General features: G+C 38.0%; 1 protein-coding gene across 2 annotated transcripts in view; it reads left to right on the top strand.

Moving 5' to 3' along the window:
- DNAH12 (dynein axonemal heavy chain 12) overlaps positions 1 to 12,705 on the top strand; it is a 219,043-nt gene that overhangs the window by 65,441 nt on the left and 140,897 nt on the right. Inside the window, exons 23-29 of one of the 2 annotated variants that reach the window (XM_086697846.1) lie at positions 1,087 to 1,206; positions 1,765 to 1,921; positions 2,151 to 2,323; positions 6,006 to 6,158; positions 6,668 to 6,907; positions 7,487 to 7,732; positions 8,277 to 8,396. In XM_086697846.1, the coding sequence (XP_086553972.1) occupies positions 1,087 to 1,206; positions 1,765 to 1,921; positions 2,151 to 2,323; positions 6,006 to 6,158; positions 6,668 to 6,907; positions 7,487 to 7,732; positions 8,277 to 8,396 (1,209 nt within the window). The remainder of the gene's footprint in view (positions 1 to 1,086; positions 1,207 to 1,764; positions 1,922 to 2,150; positions 2,324 to 6,005; positions 6,159 to 6,667; positions 6,908 to 7,486; positions 7,733 to 8,276; positions 8,397 to 12,705) is intronic. The other variant, XM_086697845.1, reaches the window with a different exon arrangement.

A 12,705-nucleotide genomic window follows, 5' to 3' on the forward strand; every position in this document is an offset into this window, starting at 1 on the left:
TTTCTAAACATTCCTAATAAAACACATTTAAGTAATAATATGTTTCTATCCTTATGTTTAACATCATTTTATCTAAGATGGTGTTATTGTATTAAAAATATAGTTTCTGGGGAGTCTGGGTGGCTCAATCGGTTAGGCATCCTACTTCAGCTCGGGTCATGATCTCACAGCTCGTGGATTCGAGCCCTGTTTCGGGCCCTGTGCTGACAGTTCAGAGCCTGGAGCCTGCTTCGGATTCTGTGTCTCCCTGTGTCTCTCTGCCCCACCCCTGCTTGCACTCTGTCTCTCTCTCTCAAAATAATAAACACTTAAAAACATTTTTTAAATATAGTTTCCATTAGCATCAACTTCAAATTTTGTTCTGCAGTTATATTTTTTCCATTTATAATTTGAATCTACTATTATCACATGAAGCAGGTTATTGTTTTTAAAGGTTAAACTCTGCCCCACTCCAAATCCATTTTAATGTATTTTGAACATAAAAATATTAAGAGAAACGAGAGCATGCTTTGAACTCAAAAGCACAGATAGTTAAATTATGTATAATTCAACAAATATATAATTGTTCAAAATATAACTCTAGTCATGTAAGTTTTTAGAAAAACTATGGATAAATCATACAGGGGTTCTAACTACTAATCCAGTTTCCCACTAGATTGTATAGTCTCCTTTTCAATTATACCTGGCATCAATATATATAATCTATTAGACTTATTTTTTTATGGATTAATAAAACCCTTATATTTCATTATAATAGGAGTAGTATGTATTCTATGTAGAAAACTTGACAACTTCTCATAGCAAAGCAACATAAAAATCATAAAGAAATCAATTTCCAGAAGAATCAACAATAAATTCTTCCAGAGACAACTGATTGTTAACATATTAGTGTTCATCTTCCCATTCTTTTATGAATAAAAAAATGATTAAAAAACATAATTAATAACAATTTTTCTTTTAGTCATCTAGAAGTTTTCATGACTATGTGATATTTTAACCTATGAAATGTACCAAATATTTCAGACATTTAGCTTTTCCCCCCCCTTCCATAATCTTTAAAGTTAGGAATGCATTTTAATTATTCAGGCTTATCCAGAATCTGCAAGAAGAGACTGGGTTCTAGAGTGGCCTGGACAAGTTGTCCTTTGTGTTTCTCAAATGTTCTGGACTTCTGAGACACAAGAAGTTATAAGTGGTGGGACAGAGGTAAAGCTTTTTTTTTTTTTTTTTTTTTTTTTTTTTTAACATAACATCCTTTTCTACTGCTATGTTTCTTAGTTGGCTTATCTATTCTTTGTAACGGCAGTCTTCCCACCAGTTTGTACAGGTAGCATTAAAATTATACAATTCTCTGGGGTGCCTGAGTGGCTCAGTCAGTTAAGCACCCAACTCTTGATTTCAGCTCAGGTCATGACCTCATGGTTCCTGAGTTCAAGCCCCACGTCAGGCTCTGCACTGACAGTGAGAAGCCTGTTTGGGATTCTCTCTCTGGCGCTCCCATGCTTGTGTTCTCTCTCTCTCTCTCACTCACTCACTCTCTCTCTCTCTCTCAAAATAAATAAATAAACATTAAGAAATTAAATTTACAATTCTTTGAAAATGTGTTCTTAGTGTTTTATGAAGCTTAGGCAAACTCACTCTGTTCTGTAATTAATTTCTGTATTGAAATATATTATGATGTCAAAATTGTTTTGTAAAAGGGTGTATAAAATACAGGTTTTAGCTACTATATACCATTAGTTTAATTGCTTTTTTATTTTGTAGGCATTAAAGAAGTACTATCAGGAACTCCAGAATCAACTGAATGATATTGTAGCGCTGGTAAGGGGAAAACTGTCGAAGCAGACCAGGACTACTCTGGGGGCTTTGGTTACAATTGATGTCCATGCTAGAGACGTGGTCATGGACATGATTGATATGGGTATGTGACTCTTTTCTTTAATATTAAAGGTAAATATTAATAGCTTCTAGAAACAAAGATTTATACTGTACATCTTTTCCTCTCCCCACAAGGTTTGTTTTATGTCATCTTTTCTATAAACTGGAAAACAAATTATTTTAATATTTGCTATTATAAAAAATGATAGAATACCTATTTTTCAAATTATTTTTACATTTCAGGATTGTCTCTTTTACTTTCTTCTTTCTAGGTGTCTCACATGACACAGATTTTCAGTGGCTTGCTCAGCTTCGATATTATTGGGAATATGACAATGCCCGAGTTCGTATCATTAATTGCAATGTAAAATATGCTTATGAATATCTTGGTAATTCACCTCGACTTGTCATTACTCCTCTAACTGACAGGTGTTACAGAACATTGGTATGCATTTAAATTATTTTAATTCATACATTAAAGATTACTTTTTGGTGTGGTGTCATGTTTCCTTGTCCAAATTTAACATGGCTGTCCTCATTTTATTCTTTTATCTGTAATAGTTGAATAGAGCTATCCCTTCCTAATCCCAATTCCCTTTATGTGAAACTATAGCAATGAATATTTACTTCTGGGTGCTTTTGTAGAATACAAGAGTGTTTGGATTCTAATGTTTGAAAATCATGAGTCATTTGGGATAATTAGAAAAAGAAGGTGTTAGAGATTTAAAGAGAAAACTGGAGCTTCAGGGAATGGATTTGGTTTTTGTGAGACTCCTGGGAGACATGACAGGAAGATGAATAAAGTCCATCTGGGCCTTAGAACTCCAAGTTAGTTCTTTATTTTTTTTAATTTTTGTTTATTTTTGAGAGAGAGAGAGAGAGAGAGAGAGAGAGAGCAGGGGAGGGGCACAGAGAGAGGGAGACACAGAATGTGAAACAGGCTCCAGGCTCTGAGCTATCAGCACAGAGCCTGACGTGGGGCTTGAACCCATGAACTGTGAGATCATGACCTGAGCTGAAGTCAGAAGCTTAACCGACTGAGCCACCCAGGCACCCCCCGTCCCCCCCCGCCCCCGCTTTTTTTAATGTTTATTTAGTTTTGACAGTGAGACACAGCATGAGTGGGGAAGGAGCGGAGAGGGCGGGGTGGGGGTGGGGGTGCGGGGGACACACAGAATCCTAGGCAGGCTCCAGGCTCTGAGCTGTCAGCACCGAGCCGGACACAGGGCTCAAGTTCACCAACCGCAAGATCATGACATGAGCCAAAGTTGGACGCTTACCCGACTGAGCTACCCAGGCACCCCTAAAGAGTTAGGTGTGTTGAATAGGAGGGAGAGAGCTGAAATGTAGGGGGTGGTGATAAGGTCTGTGCTTGTTGAGAAGCTTTGGAAGATGAAGTTAGGACTATAAAAAATCCCAAACACCTTGGAATAAGGTTGCTGTGTAAAATACAGGATTCTCAGGTAAATTTGAATTTCAAATAATTTCTTAGTATAAGTGTGTTCCAAATATCATACAGGACATACTTCCACTAAAAAATTATTCATTGTTTATTTGAAATTCAAATTTAACTGGGAATTCTGTATTTTTATTTGCTAAGTCTGGCAACCCTACCTGGAAATTGAGGAGAAGCATCAAGAAACACCAATCCACCTGTGCTGAGTAAGTGAAATTAAAGTATCTTTGACTGAGTTCTCTAGAAGCAGAGATGAAATGGGGGATTCTTGGGTAAATGATTTACTAGGGAATGCTTTCAGTAAAAGCCTGTAGGGAAGTGAGGAAAACAGGGAAAAGTAAAGATGTAGTTTTAACAGATGTACAGATTTAGCCTGATCTCAGGGGGAGCTTTGGAGCATGGATGGCATTATGGGGGTACCCCTCTTTAAGGCAAGGGGCCTGGCTTTTATATCTCCTTATGGCCCTTGGCTATCAGTCACCCCTGGGGTTAGGGGTATGAAAATTGAGAAAGGCAAACCTCACTAAAATGGAGTTGGGAGGCCATGAAGGAGAAGCTCTCAAGCCCTACTACCATTCATCATCAATTGCAAAACCAACAGGAGGAGATGTACTTTACATTCCTGACAGGAAGAAACATGTACTTGATTACCCCAGCAGGAATAAGGATTTTGTTCTTGTCTGGCAAGATCCCAACCATTGAGAAACTGTCACAACGCAGCCAATGAAAAGCCACTACACTTGGAACTCCCAGTTTCCTCCAATGGACTTCTTGTTTATAGTGGCCCCTCCCAAAGCCCCCCTTTCCTCTATAAAAGAGCATTCCTCTCCTCTGTTTCCTAGAGTTGCCTATGGTTTTGCAGCAGTTTGTGTGTCAAGAATTGCAATTGTCTGCTGTTTCCATGTAAACCCATTTTTTTTTTTTGCTGCTAAACTGACAGGTTTACTTTGAAAGGTAAAGCTTTCAGGTGAGGAAGCTTTCAGGTATTTGCTGATAAGGTAGCTCCTATTAGTCAAGGGCAATTTTCAGGAGAAAAGGACAGTTGTGAGCTATTTGTAGCTGATTCAGCAATTGGAAGATAGAGGCAATGGCTGGTAAAGGCTGCCAATGCAGCTATGATACAATATTTCACCAAACCACCTATTTTCTTGTAAAGCTGCCTGAGGGCAGGGACCGTGTCTGTCTTGGTTTCTACTCTAGTAGTGAACAGGTACATGGTCAATCCCTAAATATTTGTTGTGTAAATGAATCTCAAGCTTCTGTGTCCTATGTGGGACCTTGGTGAAATCAGAAGCTGTGAATATTTGTGGAAGCTCACAGCTTCCAGTTGTAAGATCAGAATCCCATTAAACTTGTATATAACATTAGACATTGAAAAATTTGTAAGCATTTTCTTGAAATAATGAAGGAAAAACCTGAGGTTTCCAGCAATCAAGTTAATGGGCATTAACGGTATAGCATTTATTACAAACTTAAGGTGGGTAAAATATTAATATAGCCTTTATTTAATCAAAAATTTTATTTTTATTTTATTATTAAATTATTAATTTTTAAAAAATGTTTATTTTTGAGAGAGAGAGAGAGAGAGAGAGTGCAAGCTGGAGGGGCAGAGAGAGAGGGAAACACAGAATCTGAAGCAGGCTCCAGGCTGTGAGCTATCAGCACAGAGCCCGATGTCGGGCTTGAACTCATGGACTGCGAGATCATGACCTGAGCCAAAGTCAGATGCTTAACCAACTGAGACACCCAGGAGCCCCTTAAATTATTTTTAAATAGATCTTTCTTTTTAGAGAAGTTTCAGTTTCATAGCAAAATTAGTACAGCAAACGAAAGTACAGAGAGTTCCCACATATCCCTTACCTCCTCATATGTACAGCTTTAGTCCTTTAACCCTATTTTTTTTTAAGGAGTTAAATTTTACAAACTCTTATACTAGTTTTCTTGAAATAAACCCCATAGTTGGAGTTGACTATAATTTATATGCTTCTAAAAATTCCCAACCATTGTTCTAGTCCTTTTGGGGAAGAATTCAGGAAGAATTCAGTTACTGCTGATATTGTTCTTAAGGGGCTTAAACACTAATTGGGAGAAAAAAACCAATGTACAAAATTAATGTAAGGCAAGGTAGACAGTGATCCTACTGGTAAAAGAAGTACAAAACAAGTGTTGTAGGAATGGAGAAAATGGAGAACATACCAAGAGTGAAATGCCATAGCCAGGGTGAATTATAGACAAAGTTATATGATAGGTATTGTGTCTCTTCCAATTGATGGGCTCCCATTTACAACACTCATTTTCAGGTGTTGACTTTTGGCAGCTAGCCATGGAGATTGTTATTAATGATCTCCACAACAATCTCTAGTTAAACCTTTCTGACCAAATGTTAATACCTCAAGGCTAGATTCTTTTTGTTTTTAAAGGCAAATGGGATACCCATGACATACTATAATACAAGGAGATTTTGATACATTTTTACTTTTTCTGGAACTGCTTTTTCCTTATGCAGCTGAAAAATTGCATAGTAAAAATTAACTGAACAGTATGATTGTATTAGTGCCTCTTTGAGGCTACGCAAATAAGACTCAATCCATTTTCTAAGCAATCGTCTATTATATATATTTTTTTGTCCAGTTATGCAAGGATTTCTTTCAAAATGTATGTTTCTTTTCAGATAGGTGCCTTCTATTTAAACCTTGGAGGAGCTCCAGAGGGGCCAGCAGGCACAGGAAAAACTGAAACTACCAAGGACTTGGCTAAAGCTCTTGCTGTCCAATGTGTGGTGTTCAACTGTTCAGACGGGCTAGATTATCTAGCCATGGGAAAGGTAAAGTTTCATATCAAATGTTACAAATCTATAGCTATGTCCAACTGGATAAACTGAACATTTAAACATTATGTGAATATGGTTTATGCATTGCTTGAACTTCAGTTATAGAGGTAAACACATTCTTTTTTTTTTAAGGGTTTTATTTATTTATTTATTTTTAGAAAAATAAAAATTGTGACCAGTAAATTTTAAAAATTAATTAATTAATTAATTTTTAAATTTACATCCAAGTTACCATATAGCACAACAATGAATTCAGGAGTAGATTCCAGTGATTCATCCTCTATGTATAACACCCAGTGCTCATCCGAAGTGTCTTCCTTAAAGTCCCTTACCCATTTAGCCCATCGCCCCTCCCACAAACCCCTCTGCCCTCTATAAGACATTCTTTTTATCCGAAGGGATCATTAGTCTTCATTTTCAGTTTTGACTTAAAAGATTAAATATTTGTTTAACAGATGATGCCCCGTCGTATGAAAACTCATCTCCTTTTTTCTTGTCCTTAGTTTTTTAAAGGATTGGCTTCTTCTGGTGCTTGGGCTTGCTTTGATGAATTTAATCGAATTGAGTTGGAAGTGTTGTCAGTGGTAGCTCAACAGATCCTTTGCATTCAGAGAGCCATTCAACAGAAACTGGATGTGTTTATTTTTGAAGGGACAGAACTTAAGCTCAATCCAAACTGTTTTGTAGCTATCACGATGAATCCTGGCTATGCAGGACGTTCTGAATTGCCAGACAATCTTAAGGTAATATTTTATAAGAATATAAATTTGTTAGGGGCGCCTGGGTGGCGCAGTCGGTTAAGCGTCCGACTTCAGCCAGGTCACGATCTCGCGGTCCGTGAGTTTGAGCCCCGCGTCGGGCTCTGGGCTGATGGCTCAGAGCCTGGAGCCTGTTTCTGATTCTGTGTCTCCCTCTCTCTCTGCCCCTCCCCCATTCATGCTCTGTCTCTCTCTGTCCCAAAAAAATAAATAAACGTTAAAAAAAAAATTTAAAGAATATAAATTTGTTAATCAAAAATAACAGCATAATCCACTCAAAATGGTGTGATTTTCCCACATGTATTTGTAAATCTCCCCTTTGCCTCTTACAATAGCTGTAAGGTAAACCTCTAAAAACATTTTTTGGGTGTCTAACACATATTAAAGTATGTGAAATCATTAGAACGCTACTGAGAAAAAGAAAACCACAGAGATAGTGAAATCTTGTTGCATTGGGGGAATAAACATGAATATCACTGCATTCTGTTGGGGTGCTTGTGCTCATCTTTTAAAAAAAATGGTTTCCTTTAAAAAATAATATATTTCGTTCATTATATACTTCAGGTTCTTTTTAGAACAGTGGCTATGATGGTTCCAAACTATGCCCTCATAGCAGAAATCTCCCTCTACTCCTATGGATTTTTGAATGCAAAACCTCTGTCCGTGAAGATCGTGATGACCTACAGGCTTTGCTCAGAGCAGCTCTCCTCACAGTTTCATTACGACTATGGAATGCGAGCAGTAAAAGCGGTTTTAGTGGCTGCTGGAAACCTTAAACTAAAATTTCCAAATGAAAATGAAGATATACTTGTAAGTATTAAATATATACACCGTGAAAGCTTCAGTAGAAGATCTTTTTTTGTTTTGTTTTGTTTTGATTTTAGGAAGGTTGATCTGGAGCTATAAATAGGCAAATAAGAAAGTTGTTGCTTTGAGCTTTTTTTTTAATAAAAAAAAATATTTATTTATTTTTGAGACAGAGAGAGACAGAGCATGAACGGGGGAGGGTCAGAGAGAGAGGGAGACACAGAATCTGAAACAGGCTCCAGGCTCTGAGCTGTCAGCACAGAGCCCGACGCGGGCTCAAACTCATGGACTGTGAGATCATGACCTGAGCCAAAGTCGGACACTTAACCGACTGAGCTACCCAGGCGCCCCTGCTTTGAGCCTTTTTATGTGAGGTTGAAATAATAGTTTGGGGTTATGTTATTCATTATACTTTATATGAATATAAAGTTGATGTTTTAGTAGGGGGATTCCATAGATGAATGTGAAAGGAACTTTGACTTTTGGTGGTGGGGAGGGTGAGGAATAAGGACAATTAACTTCTATTGCACTATTTGGATGATTTTAGCTTCTTCGATCAATTAAGGATGTAAATGAACCGAAGTTTCTATCACATGATGTCCCCTTATTTAATGGAATAACTAGTGATCTGTTTCCTGGTATTAAACTTCCTGAAGCTGACTATCATGTAAGTAAACCTGTGAGAATGACTCATTTTGCAAATAAATTTATCTGATCACTCAGTCATTTCCAAAGTTTCAAATAAGTGGAATTATTCTATTTGGAGGATAAACCCCTACTTTGGCCACTTTCATCAATGAGAATGAATAAAATTTAGTGTCTTCTGTTGTATGATACCAATGTCAACAAGATTCAGATCAAAGATAATGTTCTTTCTAAGGAAGGAGTACTCTTTGATTTCCTATCTTGTGATTTAGTAAGTCTACAATGTATACTATAATGCTATTGTGTACTTTGGCAGGTAGAAAAGATGGGAAATTGCAAGTGGCAAAACATCCTGTATTTAACATAAGGATTTTTCAAATTTAAGTAATAGGCTGACTTTTTTTTTTAAGATTTTATTTTTAAGTAATGTCTACCTGCCACATGGGGCTCACACTCACAACCCTGAGATCAAGAGTTGCATGCTCCACTGACTGAGACAGTCAGTCGCCCCCTGACTTTTTTTTATTTTTAAAGTAGGGGCTCCTGGGTGGCTCAGTGGGTTGAGCGTCTGACTTTGGCTCAAGTCATGGTCTTGCGGTTTGTGAGTTTGGGCCCCACGTCGGGCTCTGTGCTAACAAACAGCTCAGAGCCTGGAGCCTCCTTCGGATTCTGTGTCTCTCTCTCTCTCCCCCTCGCCTGCTCATGCTCTGCTTCTCTCTGTCTCTCAAAAATAAGTAAATGTTAAAAAAAAAAAAATTAAAGGAAACAAACCATGTGTATTTCCAATTTCTTCTAAATTATAGACATTATAATGTGCATATATATACATATGTATACACATAAGAAGTGTCTGCTATTTAATAGCTATTATTATGGAAAGTCAAGATACAAATTTTTAATTAAGTTTTTTAATTCCAGAATGGTTAGCTTATAGTATAATATTAGTGTACAATATAGTGATTCAACAGTTCTACATATCACTCAGTGGCCATCATGATAAGCATACTCTTTAACCCCCATCACCTATTTCACCCACCTCCGCTCTGGTAACTTTTCGTTTGTTCTCTAGAGTCTGTTTCTTGTTTGTTTTTTCTCTCTCTTTCTCTCATTTTGCCCTTGTTCATTTATTTCTTAAATTCCACATATGAGTACAATCATAAGGTATTATTTGTCTTTCTCTGACTGATTTATTTCACTTAGCATTATACTCTCTAGCTCCATCCATGTTGTTGCAAATGGCAAGATTTCATTCCTTTTTATGGCTGAGTAATATTCCATTGTGTGTATATACCACACCTTTATCCATTCCTCTATCTGTGGACATTTGGGCTGCTTCCATAATTTGGCTGTCATTAATACTGCAATAAAAATAGGGGTGCATATATCCCTTTGAGTTAATGTTTTTGTATTCTTTGAGTAAATACCCCAAAGTGCAATTGCTAGATTATAGGGTAACTCAGTTTTTAACTTTTTGAGGAAACTCCATAGTGTTTTCTTGAGCGGCTGCACCAGTTTGCATTCCCACCAACAATACAAGACGGTTCCTTTTCTCCACATCTTCGCCAATACTTGTTGTTTCTTCTGTTTTTTATTTTAGTCATTCCAACAGGTCTGAGGTGATATCTCACTGTAGTTTTGATTTGTATTTCCCTGATGAGTGATGTTGAGCATCTTTTCATGTGTCTGTTGGCCATCTGGATGTCTTCTTTGGAGAAATGTCTATTCATGTCTTCTGCCCATTTCTTCACTGGATTATTTGTGTTTTGGGTGTTGAGTTTTGTAGTTGCTTTATATATTTTGGATACTAATCCTTTATCAAATATGTCATTTGCAAATATCTCCTCCCATTCAGTAGGTTGCCTTTTGGTTTTGTTGATTGTTTCCTCTGTTGTGCTTTTTATTTTGAAGATTTCCCAATAGTTTATTTTTGCTTTTATTGCCCTTGCCTCAGACATATCTAGAAAAATGTCACTTTGGCTGATGTGAGACATTACTGCCTGTGCTCTCCTCTGGGATTTTTATGTTTCAGGTCTCACATTTAGGTCTTTAATTCATTTTGAGTTTATTTTTGGGTGTGGTGTAAGAAAGTGGCACGGTTTCATTCTTTTGCAGGTAGCTGTCCAGTTTTCCCAGCACCATTTGTTGAAGATACTTTTTCCTACTGCATATCTTTGCCTCCTTTGTTGAAGGACGTTAATCACCTATATAATTATTGGTTTACTTTGGGGTTTTCTATTTTGTTCCATTGATCTATATGTCTATTTTTGTGCCAAAATCAAAATAAAATTTAAAATTACAAACAAAACAATCTTAATGAGATAGAGGATGTGTGGCTGAAATTAAATGTCACTTTATGGCAATTTAAATGATAAAATGTATAGTGAAGACTTTTTGAGTTCAGCATATATAAACTACCTTTTACCATTTGATGATTCAATTCTTCCACCCCCTCTTCCTATTGATATTACTATAAAAGTTTCAATTTGCTTGAGCTATGATATCATTAAGGCGTCACTTGGTTTAAAGGCATCATTTACTTTTTTAGCCTTTTTATTTTAAACCTTCAAACTCAAATACTAATCTACATTCTATGGCAATATCAGATTAATGTGATTCTAGGGTGTTTTCCAAAGCCAACAACCAATTCTCTTTCTCTGGACACCAACTGGTTGTTCAACAGTTCAATTCTGACACTAGCTACCTGGTCAGACTCCACAGATTAAGGGCTCTGTCCTACAAGACTTCCCCTCACTTCAGACAGTCTTGAGTCTCTGGTCACCTGTACTGCTGACTGGCTGGACTTTCCACAACCTCCCCACCCAGCTTTGATAATTTGTTAGAACAGTTCTCAGAACTCAGGAACACAGATTATTATTAATGTTTACTGGTTTATTATAAAGGATACAACTCGGGGGGGGGGGTGCCTGGTTGGCTCAGGCAGTTAACCATGTGAGTCTTGGTCTCAGGATTGTGAGTTCAAGCCCCATGTTGGGTGTGGAAGCTATTTTAAAAAGTGGGGAGGGGTGCCTGAGTGGCTCAGTTGGTTAAGGGTCTGACTCTTGATTTTCAACTCAGGTCTTTGTTGCAGGAATTTTCACCTCAGTACCCCAGATTCATTGTCTCGCTGCTTCAAAGAATGAAGAGGTGGACACAGAATAAAACGAGCAGCAGGCAAAAGTTTATTAGAGTATAAGATCAGAAAGTAAGAATAGTATGAAAGCTCTCATTACAGAGAGGGGGCATTTGAAAGTGAAGGCTTGTGGACTGTAGGCAAGGGACTTAGTTTTATAGGGTTTTGGTCAGCTCCTTATCTTCCTCCTTGTCCCTTCTTAGGTCTTACCCTTATTAGCTAGGTAACTCTAAATGTCTAGTCATTCCTTTTCAATTGGCTGGTTTCCATTGTATGAGGGATGGTCTATGGCCAAACCAGTTCCTTGTGGGGCTTACGTTTTATAGTCTGCTACTAACTTTTAGTTAGTTCTTTTGTCACATTCCTGAGGGAAACATGTGAGGGGTAGTAGGTGCTCTCGTTAAATTCGTAAGAGGAACCCTAGAACCTTACCCCTGAAGGAGTTTGCTCATGGTCAGACGTTCCCAGCATTGTTTTAAAATAATGTGTTTTTGGGACGCCTGGGTGGCTCATTGGTTGGGCTTCTGGCTTCAGCTCAGGTCATGATCTCACAGTTCGTGGGTTTGAGCCCTGTGTTGAGCTCTGTGTTGACGGCTCAGAGCCTGGAGCCTGCTTCAGATTCTGTGTCTCCCCCTCTCTCTGCCCCTCTCCCCCTTCTTCTCTGTCTCTTAAAAATAAATAAATGTTTAAAAAATTAAAAATATGTTTTACCCATCCAGGGACCCCAGGTCCTAACCTTTCTCTCTCTGCCTATTTTACCCTATCTTTTCCTATCATATAATGATCCCAGGGTCGTGCCTGCATCGAGCTCTGCTCTGAGCAGGGGGGAGCCTGCTTAAGATTCTCTCTCTCTCTGTGTCTCTCTCTCTCTGTCTGTCTCTCTCTCTGCTCTTCTTCCCCAGTCTAGTACTCTCTTTCTCTCTTAAAAAAAAAGATATAAAGGATACAACTCAGGAAGGACCAAATGGAAGAGATGTATAGATACGGTGATATAGTGGGTGGCAGCATGCTTCAAGGTATGTCATTCTCCCTGCATTTTGGTGTGCCACCAAACCAGAAGCTCTCTGAATCTCATTGTGTCAGAGTTTTTACAGAGCTCAATCTTCCACCCTGTCCCTCCCTCCCCACCAACCCAATGCCTTCCCCAAAGGCTGAAAGTTCCAACCCTCTAATCACTGCGTCTTTCTTGCCACCAGTCCCA

The sequence above is a fragment of the Puma concolor genome, chromosome A2, assembly GCF_028749965.1.
Source record: "Puma concolor isolate L17-30 chromosome A2, mPumCon1.1.hap2, whole genome shotgun sequence".
In the NCBI taxonomy this organism is placed as follows: domain Eukaryota; kingdom Metazoa; phylum Chordata; class Mammalia; order Carnivora; family Felidae; genus Puma; species Puma concolor.